This window comes from Anolis sagrei, chromosome 3 (genome assembly GCF_037176765.1).
Source record: "Anolis sagrei isolate rAnoSag1 chromosome 3, rAnoSag1.mat, whole genome shotgun sequence".
In the NCBI taxonomy this organism is placed as follows: Eukaryota; Metazoa; Chordata; class Lepidosauria; order Squamata; family Dactyloidae; genus Anolis; species Anolis sagrei.
The window spans coordinates 114,534,476-114,555,931 of record NC_090023.1 but is presented as its reverse complement, the minus strand read 5'-3'; the positions used below and the strand labels follow the sequence as shown (position 1 = coordinate 114,555,931).

The 21,456-nt window shown below is 39.0% G+C and overlaps 1 protein-coding gene across 1 annotated transcript in view; it reads right to left on the bottom strand.

Annotated features, from left to right (window-relative positions):
* The window catches only part of MROH6 (maestro heat like repeat family member 6), a 28,159-nt gene extending 10,598 nt beyond the window's left edge, over nucleotides 1-17,561 (bottom strand). The window contains exons 1-8 of the mRNA XM_060767094.2: nucleotides 17,196-17,561; nucleotides 16,701-16,847; nucleotides 11,943-12,097; nucleotides 9,860-10,025; nucleotides 8,304-8,473; nucleotides 2,086-2,220; nucleotides 1,883-1,997; nucleotides 1,103-1,246 (exon numbers count right to left, since the gene is read on the bottom strand). Of these exons, the coding sequence (XP_060623077.2) occupies nucleotides 1,103-1,246; nucleotides 1,883-1,997; nucleotides 2,086-2,220; nucleotides 8,304-8,473; nucleotides 9,860-10,025; nucleotides 11,943-12,097; nucleotides 16,701-16,847; nucleotides 17,196-17,561 (1,398 nt within the window). The remainder of the gene's footprint in view (nucleotides 1-1,102; nucleotides 1,247-1,882; nucleotides 1,998-2,085; nucleotides 2,221-8,303; nucleotides 8,474-9,859; nucleotides 10,026-11,942; nucleotides 12,098-16,700; nucleotides 16,848-17,195) is intronic.
* Nucleotides 17,562-21,456: the final 3,895 nt, after the last annotated feature.

Sequence of the window (21,456 nt, the reverse complement as noted above, 5' to 3'; positions counted from 1 at the left end):
GATAGTTTGCCTATGCCTTCCTCTGAAATATAGCCTTCTGGCATCTAGTATTTCAGAATGTGAAAAATAAAAGCTTTAGCACCTCTTCCAAAATGCAAGGTTTTATGTAGAACTCTAAAATGGTGTCTCCAGTGCCCAAACAGAAACACTATTCAAATGAATGTATTGAACACTGCATGGATTACAAGTACCTGCTGGGCTTTTAAAACATAGCCCAATTGACTTTCACATATTATCTCAAATCTGAGAATGACAAATTCTAGTTGTGATTACTCATTACTTTTCACATTAGTTTGTTTATAACCAGCTGGATTCAGGACCAGAAAAGAGTTTGGCTTGTGGTATTAGTGTTCATTGGAATCCTATGGTTTTGATGCCTTGTATTCATAACTTGTTTTTTTTAAAACTTAGTGGCAGAGATTCTACATCACAGGTGTAAGTACAAATGTATCTATCGTTCTCTGACCTGTCTCCTCAAACTAGCTGGCAGCTTCACTGGGTGACAGAGGTCTAGCCTGCTTGCAATTGGTGCGCAGCAGGATGATGTTTCCATCTCTGCACAACATCAATCTGTGATGTGACAAATCACTATTGCAACTCTTACTAGCACTGCAGTTTGCTGATGGGAAACATCTAGAAATGTTACCTTGCTGCACAATGATCACCAGCACAACAGATCTCTGTTGCTTGATAAAGCTGCTGGCTATGAAAGCTGCCACAATCATAAACATAAATACTGAAGTGAACAGCTATGGGAGTCTTGCTTGGTTACTCATTTGTAACTCCTCAACAGGCTGTCAGCCTATGCTGTTAAAGTCTTTATAAATGAAGTCACATGTGCATGGAAAGTCCATTTCTGACCCACTTCATGTATGTTTAGGCCTGATACTTGGTAGCCAACACAAATTCTACAGCTCTCAAATTTGTAAAACATATTCTTTTTATGTTTTGATTTCACTAAGTCATGTTTTATTCATGCAGAAAGAGCCTGTTTATTTCGGTTCACTGCCCAAAGCTCACTTTTAGCTAGGATTTGTTTTAACAGTAAAATAAAATAATATGGTATGTTAAATGGATGAGGCAAAGCATTGATATTACGCACATTTTGTAGATGATGAGCCACATTGCCCATTCCATGGAGACTGAGCCAGCGGTAAGTTGCACTCGAATCAGCCAGCCAGTTCTTTAAGAGCCCCAAAATGTAATGTTTTTGAAGCACTGTGTAGGTGGACTCAGAAGACAGAAGCTAAAAATGTAAAGTAAATGCATGATGAGAAATGGAGAACTTTTCCTATTCATCATAGCTATAGAAATAGAACAATGGAATATAGTTATTCTCAGCTATTGCTGAAGTTTTACCTAATGAGTAGGGAGTGTCCCTCTTTCCCCAAGTCCCAAAACTTTTAATAAGAGGAACTTTGCAGGGCTGGCATTAAGATTTTCTCTCTTATTGTTTGTCTCTTTTAACTACTGTCTGCCTAACAGCACCAATCCTATCATTTAGGCAGAGTGAGTAAGCTGCCTCAAGCAGTAAATACTGAGGACACAGAGCTATATGTGCCATGTTTGGTGCCTCCTAAACTAGCATGCTGACCTTGAGCATGGTGGAGGATGCTGTCCCATCACTGACTTTAGGTGGAATCATTTGAAGGGAAGACAATTTCTTGTTCTTCACTTTGGTCAGCAAAATGTATTAGCATTACTCAGTTTGCTTCTGATGACAAATGAAGCCAAAATTTTGACACACATACATATGCTTGTCAGCAGTGTACTGACACACATGGTCATGATTTTGCTTGCAGTTTCCCATCATAGTTTCCTAAGATTGTATCTTTCCCCAAAAGAGCCAACAGTAAAAGATTCCAAAATGTCCTAAACTTACTGCTGTGAAAAAGGCCATTGCTGTCAGCTTCTGTTTGTCATCCCCGTGATGGAGAAGTGGAATCACCTTGGTAAATACAGCATAGTCAAGCCCACGGTGATGTTTGACAAGGGCTCTGGAATGACATAATACATATGGACATATTTGGGGGATTCTATACAGATTTTGAGCTGAGAAACAAATTCAGATCTTCCCTTAGTTACCTGGCCAAAAGGAGAACACCTTCGAGATAATTCTCTGGTGAAGACAGGAGGTCCCAGCTTCCAGTTAGACTTGCAAAACATGCCCGAGAAGTCGTCTCCCTTTTGACTAAGGCTTTTAAAGCTTCCATGGTACAGCTGCATTTAGGACAAGAAAAGCATTTGACAGGTGGCATTGGCTGAATCTTCAGGTTTTGATGCCTGTAATTCACAGCTTGCTGCTTTTACAGACAAAGTCTTTACAAATGCAGGTTTCAACATTCTGTATGTTTCAGAAATGATTTCTTCTCAGAAATAAGGGAGCTGCAGTTCTTAAAACATCTGGAAATCTACATGAACCTCATCACTGATTTAGAGGATTGTTTCCCCAATATAGGTTTTTAACTGCATTGTTTTCATAGGCTGCTTCCATGATAGAAATCATATGTGTACTGCTGATACATGAAATTGCTGTCAATGTTGATTGAATGGTTTAACAATCTTCCATTTCACAAATCAGTTCATCTCCTGATCAAGAATAGTAGATTAAAGAAATGGCAGGGCAAAAGCAACATAAGCTCAGTCTTTATGCAGAGGAGTGTGGGAAGTCCTGATGAATTTAGAAATATGGGCAGGAATAACCATTAGACTTGTGCACAGATTCATTTTGAATATTTGCCTTTGGCTTGTTTGACTTGTTTGGCTTGTTTGGCTGGTTTGGAAGCCCATTTTAACTGGCTGCAACAGAACAGTGGCTGTCAAAAACTAGCTGCTTTCAGTTTCTTTTGGTTACACATTGAGTGTGGGAGGGAGGCAGCTGCTAGAAAGAAAAGGACCCAAAGAAGCGAGATTTCTTAAGCCCTTTCTTTAAACGCAGGTCTCTACTAAAGATGGAAGGGGGAGGATCCCAGGAAGCAAGGTTTCTCAAGCCCTTTCTTTAAACTCAGGTCTCCTCTAAAGACAGAAAGGAAAGAATCGCAGGAAGTGAGGTTTCTTAAGCCCTTTCTATAAACCAGGTCTTCTCTAAAGACAGAAAGGATCCCAGGTTTCTTAAGTCCTTTATTAAACACACATCTCTTGTACAGACCCAATGGAAAGGATTGCAGAAAGGTCTTAATGAAGGATATAAGGTCAAACGATGCCTAAAATAATGGGGAGCCTGGGAAGTCCCTTCCATTGCTGCCAATGTGCCGGATAGAAAATGAATCTTTTGGCTTCCTGGATCAAAAATGGATTTCTGTCCTCCCAAATTGGAGAGGCTCCTGAAAAACGGATCAGGACTCCCCAGCAAAATCTGGGACATTGAAACGGATTGTGATTTACCTGAACTGCACACACCTAATAACCATATTTTATTTATTTATTTATTTATTTTGGAGATGTCTATGCCACCTTTCTCCAGAATGGACTCAAGGCAGCTCACAACATCTTAAAAATGCATAGAACATAAAACCATAGTTAAAAACAGAAACCCTATATTATAAACCATAAAAATTGACAACAGTCTAAAATTCCACATTCAACTGTAAAATGCCTGGCTTCAACTAAAAGCTGCTTCAAAAAGGAAGGTCTTCATACCTTTCCTAAATGACATCAGTGTGGGAGCTGATCTAACTTTTTCTGGCAGTGAATTCCATAACTTCAGAGATGCACCCGAGAATGTGCCTCCTCTGGTGGCTTTTAAATGCTTGTTGGCTCTGGACTGTATGGAGAGGAGAGTGTCCTTACTAGACCCTTAAGGTCTGCCTGGTCTGTAATGGAGGACACAGTGTCTCAAGTAACCTGGACTGAAGCCGTGCAGGGCTTTATAGGTGCCACCTCCTTGAATTGGGCCTGGAAACAAATCTGAAGCCCATGGAGCTGTTTCAACAGTGGGTGGTTTGTATTCGGGAATCAGCTCCAGTTGTATGTCAGTTGAATGCTTCCTAGAATATGTTTCATTTGAATTTCTCCATGATTTACACAGTGTATCTGTGGATAACTTTAGCTACAACCCTGTTTTATGTGGTAGTAAATCTCATATCTAGGATTTCACTAGAATCACAGAGTTGGAAGAGATCACATGGACCATCCAGTCCAACCCCCTGACAGTCCAGTCCAGTTCAGTTCAGTCCAGTCCAGAGCACTCCTGATAGACACCCACTCAACCTCTCTTTAAAAATCTCCAGAGAAGGAGATTCCACCACACTGCATTTTACACTGTCAAACAACTTTAACCATCAGGAGATTTTCCCTAACATTTAGGTGGAATGCTTTTAGGTGGAAAAGAGATTCCACCGAAACTGGCTTCTGTTTTTTTTTGAAGTTGTAATCATAATCTACAAACCTATTTATAGATTTGTAGTGTAAATTTTGTCTTTCTCTTTCTCTCTTTCCCCACTTACCATCTTCAATCAGCCTGTCTAATTTTGATCTGAATTCTAATTCTTTCCTCTTAGGGATGAAGGAAAGTGGACAAAATGACTCCGGAAATGTGGAGCTGCAGCTGCTTGTCTTTTCTGTTTTTCCCCTTCTCTCACTCTTTGCTTTGGAAAAGCATCATCATTATAAGTCATCCAGAAAGTAATTCCTTCCAAACTTGACTTGTAAGAATGAAGTGTGATATAGCTAGTCCTTTCCTCACTCATAGCTATAAAGGGACTCTACACATGCCATAAACCCAGAAGACAAAAGGATAAAAGGGGTGGTGGTGGTTAAATGATGTTTCGCAAAAGTGTGGGCTGAATCAGGTGAACAGCTGAAAAGCATGTGTTTAAAAGGTGTGCTTAAAACCCAATTGTGGCCAAAAAATTTGCATATTCACTTGACTGTATATCCATGCAATCACAGAAAATATGTGACTTCCTTCTTATACCCTGGTGTGGATTGCTCCAGGACATGTGTAGGTTTTAAAAGCCCCAAAGAGCTGATCTGGGCTGTTAAAAAATGGAGCCAGGATACATAGGTGGCTAAACGAAAGCATAATTGGAAAGCAATTACAATCAGAACTCTCTGCAACCATTCCTTTGTTTGATCTTTATGATATTAAACAGAGCTTGAATTTATAGTTGGGTGAGGAGAGAGAATAAGAAATCTTCTTGTGTGTACATTGAGATACCTGCATGAGTGCATATCAGATCTACCACATCTTGGAGAGAATTTTTTTAAATCTACTAGATTTGTACAATCTGCTACAATGAAAGGTGCCAGGACAGTGGGCAACCATTTCCTGGGACTGACAGGACTGACTTGCTGTCAGGTCCCACAATTTTTAAACTTACTTATTTAATTCGAATTTTGATGCTGTCTAGAAGCGCCCTTGGCTACTGCAAGTGAGATGTTCTGCCAACTGGAGCCCTTTCTCTCTCTTTTAGATACCAATTGAATATTTCCCCCCTCTTTTCCTTCATTTCCTGAATGATGTCTAGGGTACAATTATGAGGGAAAGGGAAACTCATGCCCAACTGAAGAATAATAGCTTGTTTGTGTGTTCTATGAAAAATGGTTTCCAAAAGAGATGTCTTGCTCCACAGCATGGCATAGCAGTGAAAGTTTTCATGTCATTTTAATTAACCAGGAGATCTAACAAGAAAAAACTTCATGTATAGAGATAACATATCTTTTAATAGATACACCCATGTGAAGATAAGTGTATCCTCAAACAGACAAATGGATGACAGAGATGAAAGTAGAGAGACAGACAAGGTTGTGCCTTTCTTTGATCTTATTGTAGCAGAGTGTAGGCAGAGCCATTTTTATACGACATAATAAGCATGTGCCATTTTTGTGTTTTCATGTGTTAAATTAAGTTATATCAACAAGGCTACAGATAGCCACTGAAGGATAGGAGACAAACAAGTTTTCACAAGCAGAACTATAGTAGATATGAATTTCAGTTGATAGTAAATAATAAATAATAACTTGGCCACGGTAGTCCACACTCTGGTTACATCCCGCCTTGATTACTGCAACACTCTCTACGTGGGGTTGCCTTTGAAGACGGCTCGGAAGCTCCAACTAGTCCAACGGGCGGCAGCCATGGTACTAACAGGAGCAGGGCGCAGGGAGCATACAACTCCTCTGCTGTACCAGCTCCACTGGCTGCCGATTAGCTACCAGGCCCAATTCAAAGTGCTGGCATTGGCCTTTAAAGCCCTAAACGGTTCTGGCCCAACATATCTATCCGAACGTATCTCAGCCTATCAGCCCACCAGGACCCTAAGATCTTTGGGAGAGGCCCTTCTCTCCATCCCGCCTGCTTCACAGGTGCGGCTGGCAGGAACGAGAGACAGGGCCTTTTCTGTGGCGGCCCCGCGGCTTTGGAATGCCCTCCCTATAGAGATAAGATCAGCCTCCTCGCTGATAGTATTTCGGAAAAAACTCAAGACATGGATGTTTGAGCAAGCATTCGGCTAATCCGATGCGATGAAATCTCTGATCAAGGACTGGCAATCACAGACAACGAAATTGGATTATGATTTTAATTTAAGAGATGCATTGGTTTGTATTGGTGGCCCAATACTGTGTATTGTATATGTATGTGTTTTATATTTTTAATTGGAATATTGTTGTTTTTAAATGTTGTAAACCGCAATGAGTCGCCGTTTTAGGCTGAGATATTAGCGGTATACAAGTGTATTAAATAAATAAATAATAAATAAATAAATAGTATCAGGATGCAGTTGGTAGTGAGAACATGAAAATGACAATTCCACTTAGAATTAACTGAAATGAATTACCATTCATAATTAAGGAATATACCTCATTATTTGGATTCTTTGGGAATCCAACATTGCAATGGCATATTGGTTAAGCATTTTTTTGAAGTCACTACCAATTGTGGTGTTGCTATGTAGCCGCTTTGAGTCCTCTTCGAGGGACATAAAGTGGGGTATAAATAATAATAATAATAATAATAATAATAATAATAATAATAATAATTTTGTGAGTCTGAATTTTCCACACACACAGGATTGACTTGTGACACACAGGTTTGACATGTGACAACTATTAATAAGGATATGGAGCTGGATGACTTGTCATGCTTAGGGTAGACTGTTTACATCAATAGAATTTAATATATTTAGTTAGAAGAAAGATCAATTCATTCAGAAGAATTTAATTCCATGAAATGAATCTAGAATTAATAATGCCCAGAACAAGACCTGTGAAATGAACAGGATTTGATTTAGTTACTAAATTAAATCCCATTGATTTTAGTGGATCTGTTCAAAGCATTACTAAATTAACATCCAACCCATGGAATTAAATTCTTCTCGACCAGTTGGTCTTATTCCAAGTGAGTGAATCCAGAACTCAACCAAGAAGTTGTTTGCTGATAGTGGAACAGACAGATGTCAAGACTGGAATTTTTTACTCGAGGACATGTCAGTCATGATATCAAAATACACAGCCATGTTAGTCTGTTTCAGTATTAAAAAGGAAAGAAAAAAGTAACCTTGTAGCACTTTTAAAACCAAACAGTTTATTTCAGCATATGTTTTTGTGAAGTAGGATACAGTCCACAGAAACTTGTGCTGAAATATTTTAGGTAGTCTTAAAGATACCTTATGACTTTTTTTCCTTCATGATTTAATGATAGTTGTTCTCATGGACAGCATGACAATAACAGGGACAATAACCCTGACTCTTTCCTTAAAAACTAGAAAAATTAGTGTTAGAAAATGAGACCCTTCTCTCACTTCCATCACCTTCACAAGCTCAGTTGGTGGGGACAAGGGAAAGGGCCTTCTCGGCTCTGGAACTCCCTCCCCAGGGAGATCAGACAGGCTCCCACTCTCTCCATCTTCCGCAAGGAATTAAAAACTTGGCTGTTCCGTTGTGCCTTTGATTAGGCAGCTCACTACAGAATTTCCCAACCTATCCAGCTCCTTCACTTTAACATGGTCCCTTTCTGCACTTTTAACACCTTAATAGTCTAAGGACAATAGCCTTCTAGCCCAGCCCTCCAATTGTTGCTCTTTCCCCTAGGCACTGAGCCGTACTCAGCATTTTGTTGTTCAGCCATGATATTGTTTTTAATTGTCGTAAAATGTTGTTTGATATTATGTTTATTGATATTTGATATTGACCGTTTTTTGTGGGTTTGTTTTAACCTGTATTTGTTTGGGCATGTCCCTTTGTAAGCCACCCCGAGTCCCTTCAGGGAGATGGAGGCAGGGTATAAAATAATAATAATAATAATAATAATAATAATAATAATAATCCAATATGTACCTGCTTAGCATCCCACTAGCTGTTACCTTATATAGCTTGATGATTGGAGTATTTCCTCCTGTCCATAGTCAATATCTGAACAGTCCATCAGATAATGCAGCTGAATAACCAGGAAGATGATGACAGACACATAAAAGCTGTTCATAGGCACTTTGCACTTTTTATCCCTAAATATTATACACAGGGCCTTTGTTGCCTGAAATAAAATTGTATTCAAACTCATAACCATAATTCTGAACAAGCCATTTGCTCTGACACAAATAGTTATCATTCATCATTTTTCTTTTCTGCTCACTGTGGTTTAAAGAAAGGATTAGTATGGATTAAACAGAGGTATAACTTCTATGTAAACTATTGTAGCAAAGAGATCCTAGCAACATTCACATTTTCCCCCACTATACACCAGTTTTATTGCCATCATCTCACATTCTTGTGCCCCCCAGATGGATCAGGCTACATTAAGCATGTTGAGAGGAAAAAAATTTAGAATTTTAGCCTTATGTGTATAGAAAGTGCTGAGTTAGTGAAGGTTTTTGAGTGTTGGGCATGTTTTGGATTATTTTAAAAACCAGACAATCCACATTGGATATTTAGCATTGCCACAACCGATAGCATAGTCAGAATTAAGATATTAAGATTAGCTTTGAACAAAACAGTACAAATTTTTAAAGGAACCATCCAAGGTCCTGAGCCTATTTGGTGAAAAGGGATCTTTGATGTGTCCTTTGATCCAGCATCTTTGATTGCTCTTTTAAAGTTTGAAAACATGTTTGCTGGTGACATGGGAACTATTCAAAGCACTACTGTTCAGGAATCTGTAGAACTGCTACTACCTCCCAGAATGCACTGTGCAAGGCAGGAACCATACTGTACCTAAAAGCAGAACCCTGAAATGCACTTTATTTTGCTATTGAAATGTGGATTTTTCAGTTATACAGTGACATCAGTCATGTATAGAGCTTGAAAGTAATATTATGAGCAACCATAGCAAGTTACTTATTTTTGGTTTATGCATGGTAACTCATATATAAATACATACATTACAGTCCTCTCCTTTTTGCCTTGTATTTTATTAGTGTTGTATTTTAAAATGGTCACATGACTAGTCAAATAAATAAGTTATTATTATTATTATTATTATTATTATTATTATATTACATTTGTAGCTTAATATGGAGCAGCATAATTCCTTTTGCAATATTAGCTCCACCTTTTAATTAAATGTGTAGTTACAGGGATGTGGTCTTATTAAATTAAAGTGAGAGAATATCACAGGGTTCTGCTGCAGATGTTAAGATCACAACGGCAGGAACAGATCAACGGGCAGTTTGCTATGTTAAGCTTATCCCCCTAAAAAGTACTAAACATAGTTCCTGGACTGGAAAAGGCTGCATTTCAAAATTATAACTATAATGGAATTACTTTATGGGCTTGCTAGTTGAACTGCAGTTAATTACTTTTGAACAAGTAACTTTCTACAGTCTGGTTGTGCATCTTTTTTAGAACCAAGACAAGACTGTCTACAGATTTGCATGGCACATACAGTTGGAGGCAAGAAAATAGGAATTCTTTTGTTGCTCACTGCTAGAGGCAGAAGGGGAGAATTTTCCTTTGATGTTGGGTCTGACTCTGGGAGTTCACTGCTGAGGCCAGGTCTTCTTTTGAGCACTTCAAGAAGCTTTGCCAGAACCTGGAGTCTGACAGGCTGCTTAGCTTGGCCCAGGCCTTCCCAAATTTGAGTAATATGCCTGAAATCAAATAAAAATCAAACCAGAAAAAGACACAAATACAAAAATGGATCTTTCTCTTGCTACCCAAGTGTGGCCTAATGTGCATCTTTGTCAAATGCACACATATGCATGCACGCACATGTACACACGTACGCACACACAGTGTCCTTAGAAAAAGAATAAGCACAGGAGAAAGGCAGGGTAGAAAACCATTAAAAATAATAAAATAAATATGCTGCAGATCTGTCACTTTGCTGCCAAAGTGTTTGCTTACCTTTTCAATGAGAAACTTTGTTCTGTTTGCTTTGGTGTCTAGATTTTTTTTATCAGTCTAGTTGCAGCTCTCAAATTATACCAGACAGCCTAGCTGTGGCCTATCATTCAGCTCTTGTTGTACAGTGTTGAGGCATGTTTTCTCTGAAATCGCCATTCTTTATTTGTGTAATTTTGTACCCTGTATTGCTTTTAGAGGATAAGGATTTATTTGGCAAAATACTATAGCACAGATAACCGCCCTGAGGGCTACATTGGCCAGTGTGCTAGGATGCAAACAACATAAAATGGATCATGTAAACAGAACACAGTAATTTGGTCAATATTTAGTCTTCCATGAACAGCCTAAGTGTGCCTCCAGGGTTCGACCTGATAACACAGTGCTTTGAAAGTGGCAATCTTTGTGCTCGACATTTAGATAGGGTTCTTACTCCAAAGTAAGTCATATTGTGTTCACTTAGGATTATTACATAGTAAATGAATTTAAATGTATTTAGGATTGCAGACTTCAGGAAAATTGTGTTTTTTAATCCCCTGATTTTTGTGAAAGCTCTTTAAAGCATGGATCCCATGGATCAAAGCCAGGAAAGTGAATATGTTGCTTTAGCACGCAGATCCCTAATGACCTCAGTGTGCAAAGTTCTATATGTGACAACTCCAGCTCAAGAGCTTGCTAAGGAGATACAGATAAAGCTCACTGGTAAAGCAAATACTTTGCATTCCTAAGGATTTAGGTTCACTTTTTTGTACTTTTCATTAGAACTAGGAAAGTTCTTGGTCTCAAACTCTAAAGCAGTCGTGTAAATCTTTCCTTATTCCACCTTTGCATTCAAGAACAAGAAACATTTTCCCCCAGTCAGGGAAATTATGAGAGTTTTTGAGGATTTTTCACATTTTAGGATTTGATTTGTTGAAATATTCATTTGCCAAAAATTTGCACAGAAACAATGACATTTTGTATAAATATATAATTTTATGTGCTATTATCACTGTGATATCTCTCTATATATCTGTCTCCATCCATCCATTCCTGTTGGATTGTCTCAGTATGTCGAAGTACTGTCTCTTCTTTAGAAGGAGAAAACTGCAAGTATTCTTTGCATTCATATTTCAGAACGTGAGAGTTTTTGAAGGACTATGAACACTATATATACTGTGCCAGTTAGACTAAAGTACAGTGAGACAGCTTCTTGTGGGGTGATGCAAAGGATGGTGTGGCCACTTGAGGGCTCTGCAGACTGTATGGCTGTTTTCTTATGGTAGAAAAAGGACTTAATAAGCGCGATGAACCCAAAGCTGGTATAACTTACTGAATTCTTGTCTTCTAACTTTTAGATCTATATGTTCTTTTGAAGAACACAAAGACTGAGCAAGATATGTCTCCTGGTATGTCAATTTGTTTTATTTTAGATGACTAGTACATCAAGAATCTGACTCAACTATAATTTACATATTGGTTAAACTCATTTAAACAAGAAAAGAGTAGTTTAAAAACACTTATCTGAAAAATAACAACAGCAACTCCATTTCTCATTAGATCATGGGGAAATTTTCCCATGGATTTCAAATCCCAGATTTCCTAAATCAGCATGAGAAGTTTATGGTCAAGAAATTATGGGAGTTCTGGCCCAAAAAGGAAGTTTCCTAATATCTGCTCCTCACCTGTCACAAAGCAGTGAAAGTCTCAAAAGGCTTGTGATGGCTTCCTCTGTGTGTCTTTCAGCCAGAAGACAAACAGCCCCTATTGCGGCTTCTCTTGCACTAGGTTCCTGGATTGCCCGCATGTGGAAATAAATAATATCAATGATCTCTGGCACCTACAAAACAACAACAAATAAGAGTTTGCCACTGATGGATCTTTCCTGATTACTAATGGCTGTTCACATTTCTAATTCACTTAGCACCCTTCCAGACAGGCCCCAAAATGCAGGACCTGTCAGGCTTTTACAGGAGGCATCCAAATGATGTCTTTGGTAAAAACAAATTAATCCAGAATTATTGTGATGGTTATCGTGAATTAATTAAATATCCCCATTACTTAAAGGCTCGGGTCTAATGGTCCTTGCAGGAATGGGCTTGTGGGGACTGAGTACAGGGTATTCCTGGGACTACCTAGGGGTCAGTCCCCACAGTCATCCCATACTTTTGGGCTCCTGGAACCCAAAGGTGCAAGATGACACCTACCCCCTCTCCCAAAGCCCCCCCCCCCCAAACTAGCCTTAAAATTTAACAAACTTACTGGGTCACCATGAAGTTACTTTGGCAGTCCTCCTAGTGCGTAAAAATGATGCACCAGGAGGTGGGGCAGAAGCAAAACAGCTCCTGCCCCTGTAGTTACTGGGAAGGCATCTAGACATCCCCCAAGAAAGCCCAGGTTTGGGTGGGTGTGGATTTGGGTGCTCAGCCATTGAAGCCACTGAGTGACCTTGGGCAATTGACACTCTCTAAGCCTCAGAGGGAGGAAAGGAAAACCTCTTCTGAATAAATCTTAATAAGACATTTTTTGATAGATTCACCTTAGAATTGCCATAGGTCAGAAATGACTTGAACACACACACTAAGAAAAACAAAGCATCTTACTGAGATTTTGTCAGGTTACTTTTGCTATATAGATGTTAGAAGCCGGTAAATTGAAATAGTGGCATATCAGCACCAACAAGGAGAAGATGGTTTTAGATTATTCCCTTAGTGTTTAGGTAGTGCCCTATATTTCCTTACATTATTAGGTTGCTAGTATGCTTGAAAATGGTTACTTGGAGTGCACTGTCAAAATCATGCAGTACAGAGATTTCAGTACAACCTGAAATCAAGAAGAAAAGTAATTAAGTTCTTATAAAGAACACTTTTCTAGGAATCTCTAGGTCCTCCAGCACAATTTTATGATCAACTTCCAGTAGAATTTGACCACAGAGTCACTCCTGAGGAGCTAGAGATTCCAAGTAGTGTTCTCTCTCATATAGATAAAAAAGTGTTTTTTAATAAAAATAACCATTTTTCCACTTTCAGAGGGATCCTGTGCTCCAACACCCGCAAAAGTGGAAGGATGACTGTTGTTCATTTGTTCATGTTTTACAATATATTTTGCTTAGTTTTTTGTAGTTGTGCTGAACCAATTATGTCAAAAAGGACAGGACTAAGCAAAGTGAAAGGGTTTTCCAGGAGGCAAAGCAGCTTGTCACTTTGGAACAAAACATAACAACCTTGAGTTAGACATTTCTTTGGCATATGGTGCTTCAGCATATGGAAGTTGTGTGATAATTTGCCATGCGATGTCAGATGGAAAAGAATGATTTTTGAGTGCAGAGATCAAGCTTTTAGTCTAGTCTTAGGAATTGCCACCAATTAGTATTCTGTTCAAAGTGAATTTTGTTTTAGGAGCTCATAGTTATGACACCCAAATCAGAATTAAGACTCAGTATTTAAATTCAGATAGCAGCTCACTATTATTACTGGACAGACTGATAGTCATTACCGGGCAAAGCCAACCAAAAGAAAATGGGGAAACTTGTCACTGAAATGTTTAATATTATGCACATTGGTATCCTGCCTATCAGTCCATTACAACCAAGTTGAGAGACATTTCTTACTAGCATGTTTGAAAACGTATCCTAAGATGCTGGGAAACTGAGCCAGTAAAAGGTAAAGGTTTCCCCTTGACATTATGTCTTGTCATGTCAGACTCTGAGGAGTGGTGCTCATCTCCATTTCTAATCTGAAGAGCTAGTGTAGTGGTAGAATAGTAATTGGTTAGGAACTGCTGTCAGCAGTGTAAAATGTTCTTGAACTGGTGTCTCTCCATCCATGGAATTGCCCAGCAACTCTTTTAGAAGTTACTCACTAGGATTTTGAATGATACTGTTTCAGTATAAATTTCACATTACACATGAATTATTATTCCAGGTGGCTCACAATGCACATCACCTGTAATGAAGAAAGGCTCACAAATCTTTTGCTACTTGAGCCAGAGAACAAAATAAGTCCTCTCCCATTCCTTGTACAAAAATAATAATAATCCACTAGACAGGCAGTATATGTAGCATATGAAGGCAGTAAATCCTCATAGGGGATTCAAAGCAGACACCTCTCTCTTCTAACAGCTAATTGGCATCTCTTTCAGCTTCTGCTACCTGAGGCAACTGCCTAATTCTATCTAATAGTAGGGCCAATGCCGCTGATACCTACCCTGAGTACCATACCGGTTTTTAGAAAAATATTGCTCCAACAGGACTTGGAAAGCAGTCATGGCAATCAACTCTGAGATTCTAAATGAAACCTTGATAAAACAAAATTGCATCCACATGCAAATATTGTGGCAGAAAGCTGTACTTTAAAGAAGACCAACAGACCAACTGACTCTCACACACTTCTCTTGGAATCTAAGAATAATGCGTAAGTGTCAGTGAATTAAATACTCACCAGATTTTCAAGAATTGCCCAAAACAAACCTGGGTATGAATATTTTCAAGAGACAAACCTTTGAAGCCACAAGGAAACCACATTTTCTGGAGATAGTGCCACCCTTACATACATTGGCATTGGCACACTGAACCATGACAAGAAAGAAAGTGATGTTCTCAGGAGATAATACCACCCCAGCATTCCTTAGCATTATTATACCTAACCATGACAGAAACAGTTCTCCTTACAATAGTGTTCAATGCTTTATTTATTTATTTATTTATTTATTTATCTATCTATCTATTTACTTCATTTCTGCCTTGCCTTTCTCACCCAAAGGGACTCAAGGTGGTTTATAATTCTGGCAAAATTCAATACACCTGCATGGGAAGATCCAACCAATGAACCGACAGCTGCAGAACCAGATTGCCAAACAGTATCTGTCAGAAGTGGGTAGAAACAGGTACTGGCAGCCCCTGTTTTTTGCATGTTCCTCCAAATTACTTTAGAACCATACCAGCAGCAAACAATTAATGTTTTCTATCTAAAACTATTATGCAATAAAATATGATATTTGCTTTAGTGAATTTGATTTCATTACAAATCTTTTAGAGGTGTTTTAAATGAAAATATTTTAAGTGCTGGTCTTCAACTACAGTTCTGGGCCAGTTTACTTGTCTGAGTATATCTCCCTCTATGACCTACCTTGGAGGCCCTGCTTTCGATCCCACCACCCTTGCAAGTGCAATTGGCGGGGATGAGAGACAGGGCCTTCTTAGCAGTGGTCCTGCATCTGTGGAATGCACTCTCCAGTGAAATTAGGGTGACTCCTTCTCTCCTCTCCTTAAAAAAAAACCTTCAAGTCTTGGCTTTGGAACCAAGCATTCGGGCAGCTGGTTGAGCAACAATGGTAATGACTCATGACAGTTGTCAATGAAGAGACCTTGAACAGGAACTCTGGACTATGATTTGGATTTGTGGACTTGGATGTGTTAATATTTTAAGGGCCAATAATTTAAATGTACGAGTATTTTAAAATGTATTTTAATGTATTTTTACGGTTGTTGACCTGTTTATGTTAATTGTTGTGCTTTGTTTCTTTGTCGGCATCTAATGATTACCAATTGTAAGCTGCCCTGAGACCCCCTTCGGAGGTTGAGAAGGATGGGATACAAATGTCCTAAACAAACAAACAAAAAAATAAATAAAATATTTTAAGATAAACTAACAAATTAAAACTTCTGTTTTAGAAACTCAAAGAAAAAAATGAAAACTAAACAAAAAAACCTACAACAGAACTCTTTTTACCTGTTGCATCCCAGATCAGGAAACGAGACCATAAGATTAAATCCACCACACTGGACTGTGAGAAAAACAATCCTTTTTTATTGATGAAAAATGGTTACAAAAGAAAGGTAAATGCAAAGTCAAAAAGCCACAGTAGAAACTCAGCAATCAGGATAAATCTTTGAACTTGAGCAAAATTCCAAAAACAACAATGCAAAAACCAGGAACCTGTTAGCATATCACTAACCGTACTTGAAAACTAGAAGCTTCTGGGAATGCAGGCCATGGAACACAGGAAAACTGCCAAGGTGCTGCCTCAGTCTAAAACGTTGCTTGATCTAACAAGACAACCGGGGGGGGGGGGGCTTAAAGTAAAGAAACTATTTCTTGAAACGCCTCCAAACTTTGAAGCCTCCCTCACCTGTAATCTATTTGACCTTCGTAGAAACTGTGATTCACTCCTGTTTTTCCAAATCTGTTCCCTTCGGTCCTCATTAAAAAACCCAGGTGTGATTCCCTCTGGAGAGCTATCACGGCTTGATTCTAAAACATTCTCATCAAGCTGTTTAGTTTCACTTTCCCCGCCACTGACCTCAGCATCAACAGTTTCAACACTATCAGGGAAAGATACATGTTCAGTGGCTTGCTCAGTTGCATAAGGAAATACAATCAGAGAATCAGGTTCACACAGAGATTGAGGCTCAGGTTCACACGGATGCTGAACCCCAACATTACCTTTCCTCTCAGTTTGTTCCTCTCTTTCTTCAAGACTGAGTTCAGCATTGCTGCCGCTGCCTGGATACTGTTTTTGTCTGCATCCCTTAGACTTGCCACAGCGAAAAGTATCTGACCTGTAACTGTTGCATCATTTTTCTGAGGTTTCTGAAACAATTAAAAAGCTAAATATTTATGTTGCTTAAAAGTAGTGCATTATCTTGAAGTTAATTTAATCTTTCAAAAAAATACACAAAACACATAAATGGCTTAAATATTCCAAGATGTCCATCCCAGCTGTGTTTTAGGAATAACAAATTTAATCCGTGTTTGAGTACATCAAAAAACAGACATCACATTTCTTTTAATCCCTCCACATAATGAGTTACAGGTATACAGCATTGTTTCCAAGGCATTACTTCAAAGCTCTGCCTATTGTCATGATGGATGAAAATCTGGGGCATGAGAACACAGCCAATAAACAGAAACCCTTATACTGATAAACAGTGGTTATACCTCATCCAAAACATCCTCAACTGGCTGGAAGGTGATACCCAGGTGATATTCCAAGTTCTTGTCTGCTTCCTCTTTTGTTTGTTTCTCCTTTGGGAGGAAGCTCTCAAACTCTGTTTTTGGCTGGACTGTGTAGGCTCTTTCTCTCACTTTGGTTTTTGTCTTCAGCACATAGTGTTTCTCTTGATCAGGTGCCGATAAGTGAGCTGTGTATGAATTTGTCTTCTTGTATTGGGTCTGATCATCAGCAGCCTCAAAAATAGCTTGTGTAGTTTTATCTGAGCAGATAAAGTCTGGTTCACTGGCAAATGACATGTTGAGCCCCACCGATGGGCTATAGTTCTTTTTTGTTTTCTCTTTTATTACCATAGCTGTTCTAGGAGAAAACACAACCAGAAACCCCATTTTATGAGATGGGAGAGCTTCATATTCAAGAGTGTATAAGCGCATCTCTAGTTCAATACAGAATATGGACTTATTAGTGGCAGCTCCTTGATATATTGTCTTAGTAACGTGCAATTAACAATTTAAATGATTTATGCCTCCACATTACTTTCATGAAGTGGGGAAACCTTCAAAATAAGGTTGAGTAGGCATGTTGTCTTAGCCTTTCTTCTTGCACTGTGGACACTGTCTAGTTCTACCTAAAATGCACATTTATTAGTATAGTCATGTATAGTAGAAAGGCCTGGTGTAGTTGCATGCACATCAATTTCTTTGGAACTGGAATACAAAATCCCATTTCAGTGGTGTCCTAATTATGCAAAAGTCTAATGCCTGAGAGAGTCAGTGTGGTGTAGCAATTTGAATACGACTCTTTCTTTGGAGGGTTTTAAACAGATGGCCATCTGTTAGGAGTGCTTTGGTTGTATATTCCTGCATGTCAGGGGTTGAACTGGATGCCCCTTTGTTCTCTTCCAGTTCCATGTTTGTATGATTTAAACTTAGGTAAATTATACTTTCATATAAAATCCAGATTATCTGCTTTGAACTGGATTATGTGACAGTGTAGACTCATATAATCTAGTTCAAATCAAATAATCTGGATTATCTGTTTTGATCATCTGGATTATATGACAGTGTAGAAGGGGCCTTAACTCAAATAAGGCAAAGGCTCACACCTTTCTGAACAAATCTTGCGGGGAAAACCCTGTTATAACTTTGTCTTACGGCCCTTCCACACAGCCATAGAACCCAGAATATCAAGGCAGATAACTTAAAATATCTGCTTTGTACAGGGTTATCTTAGTCCACACTGCCATATAATCCAGTTCAATGTGGACTTTATACAGCTGTGAGAAAGAGTCCTTAGGGTTGTTTGAGACTTTAATGTGCACCCAATCCGGTTTAAAGCCCCCCGATTAGGCCCACATTACAATCCACAAACATCCACACTTTCATGGGGTATTTGTGTGTGACCAGATGCCCTGCTGGATCTTCTAGCAGGGCACCCAGACACAAAAGAAACCCCCTTTTAAAAGCCTTAAAAAGAAAAAAATTACTTACCCGGCTGGCATTTCCCTGCTACGGGCCCTCTCCTTTGCATAGAAATGATATGCCAGGAGAAGGGGGAATAAGCAACCCCCCCCCCCAGTGCATCATTTCTATGCGCCAGGAGAGGGCCTGCAGTAGGGAAATGCTGGCCAGGTAAGTAATTTTTAAGACTTTAAAAAGAGGTTTTGGGGAGGGAGAGGGGGCTGTCTTGGGATTTTCTTGCTCCAGGAGCCCAAACATCCCAAGACAGCTGTGTGGATTTGGACCGGAAGTTGTGTGATGCGATCCCCAGGTCCAACTCACACAGCACCACAGCTGGAAAGACTCTGAAATGATTTGAAAGCATACAACAACTTCAACAATCCTATCTCATCAGCCAAAAGTAGGCCCACACTTCCCATTGAAATACTAATAATTTTATATTTGTTGAAATTGTTCTTCATTTTAATTATTGTATTGTTTTAAACTGTTTTTTGCACTACAAATAAGATATGTGCACTGTGCATAGGAATTGATTCATGTTTTTTTCAAATTATAATCCTGCTCGCCAACAGTTTGAAGGACTGTGACCTGGCCCTCTGTTTAAAAAGTTTGAGGACCCCTGCTCTAGAACATGGCCATATAGCCCGAAAAAACCTACAACAACCCAGTGATTTCTGCCACGAAAGCCTTTGACAATACATAGTCTATGTCTTGTTTTGAAAAATCAGTATGTTTTGATGTTTGCCAAGGTTTTTTTTGTGTGTGTCAGGAGCAACTTGAGAAACTACAAGCCACTTCTGGTGTGAGAGAATTGGCTGTCTGCAAGGACGTTGCCCAGGGGACACCTGGATGTTTGACATTTTACCATTCTTGTGGGAGGTTTCTCTCAGGTCCTCGCATGGGGTGCTGGAGCTGACAGAGGGAGCTCAACCCGCTCTCCCCGGATTTGAACCACTGACCTGTCAGTCAGCAGTCCTGCTGGCACAAGGGTTTAACCCACTGTGCCACAAGATAAGGATGTGAGAGACAATTGCAACCAATGTAAAAAGAGGATTGTTATTCCTAGAAGTTTTTCTAGAGCTCACCATTTTGGGTGCATGTTAAAAATGTCAAGAAAGATCAATGTCTGAAAAAACATATCTTGGTGTTTGACTGATGTTTTAGATCTCCACTTTCTCCATCCATCACCAAATATAAAATGAAACAGAACCTAAGGCACATGTCACCAATGTTTACATTCACTAGCTCATCAAACTGAAAGAATAAATATGGATGATAAAGAATTGAAATTTTTTTAAAAACTGGACTTCTGCAAGAGCTCAACAGCAAATACCTATATCTTTTTGGACTACAGACATTTGAAAACAAAACTGGCTCAAGAAAATATTGGTTGAAATGTCTGAAGGACCTAATGGAGGCTTACCAAAGCAATGGACTACATGGGGCTATCTACTTACAAGTTTGCATGGTAGGAACCTGTGTAGTTCCTTTACTGGTTTAACAGTTTCTGCTTCATGGAATGCCGTGATGAAAGGATCCACACACATCCGGGTGCAGGTCACAATGCATTGCATCACAGCACAGCTTTTGTGGCTGCCATGGCAACACTCTTTCCAAGGCTGCCCAGTGTTCCAGTGGCTGTCATGGCTATCACTCAACTGCCAGGGAAGGCAGCTTTCTTTCCAGCAGCAGGAACTCAGACATCCAGCCGTTTTGTCTATTTCTTTGTATTGCAAAGAAGAACCAGAAGAGCTTCATGAGCAGAGAATATTTCTTAAGCAAAGAAACGTGACCTATTTAACACTGAAGAGAGAGAGGGAGGTGATGACGAAGGTGGAGAATACAATTGCCTTACAATTTAATTCTGGGGACGGTAGGTGAAGACCACCAAGAGTTAGATCCAGGCATATTTATAGGTTGTTGTTATTGTATGCCTCCAAAAAATGTTTGACTTATGGAGAGCCCAAGGTGACCCTATCATGGGGTTTTCATGGTGAGGGGTCCTTTGCCTTCCTTCAAGACTGAGAGAGAGTGACTTGCCCAAAGTCACCCAGAGAGTTTCCATGGCTGAAACAAAAACTGAAACTTGTTCTCTGAAGTTGTAGGTCACATCTACTCTGCCATATAATGCAGCTTAAATTGCATTATATGGTCAACATAGACTCACAATGCAATTCAGTACAGTTGAACTGCGTTATATGAGTATACACTGATCATATAATGCAACTCCAAACTAAACTATAGATGGGCCTGTAGACCAATATCTATGATGACTTTACTCAGACAGGTCTACTTAGAGGGAAGCCTGTTGAAATCTTTGGGATTTTATTTTGTATCATCATCCACAGCATCATAATAAAATGTATTCTTATATAATATTATTCATGTTCTTTTATTTTATTGAATTATTTCTGAGGTCTATTAAAATATGACTAAATCTGAGTTCAACACCTGTGTGGGCAAACACTACTGGTGACACATTAATCAATAACAGGTTATGTATCAGAAGGTGATTTTTCTTATTTAGGTATAGAACAAACTAGTTTTATAACAGAATGGGATACATTTATGAAAACAGTGTTGTCAATCTGTCTCATCTACCACTTCCCAGTTTACTAAGGCTAAGTGGACATTATTTTTTGTTTACTTTGAAGAGAGAAGAGATTTTCTGAAAATTTACAATAACAGGTAAACAAATAACAAATTCCCTTTATTATTCCTAATGGTTCAACAGTCTCAATCAGAAGTACTCTGGAAAGAAATAAGCATTTATTAGGAGAACACTTTA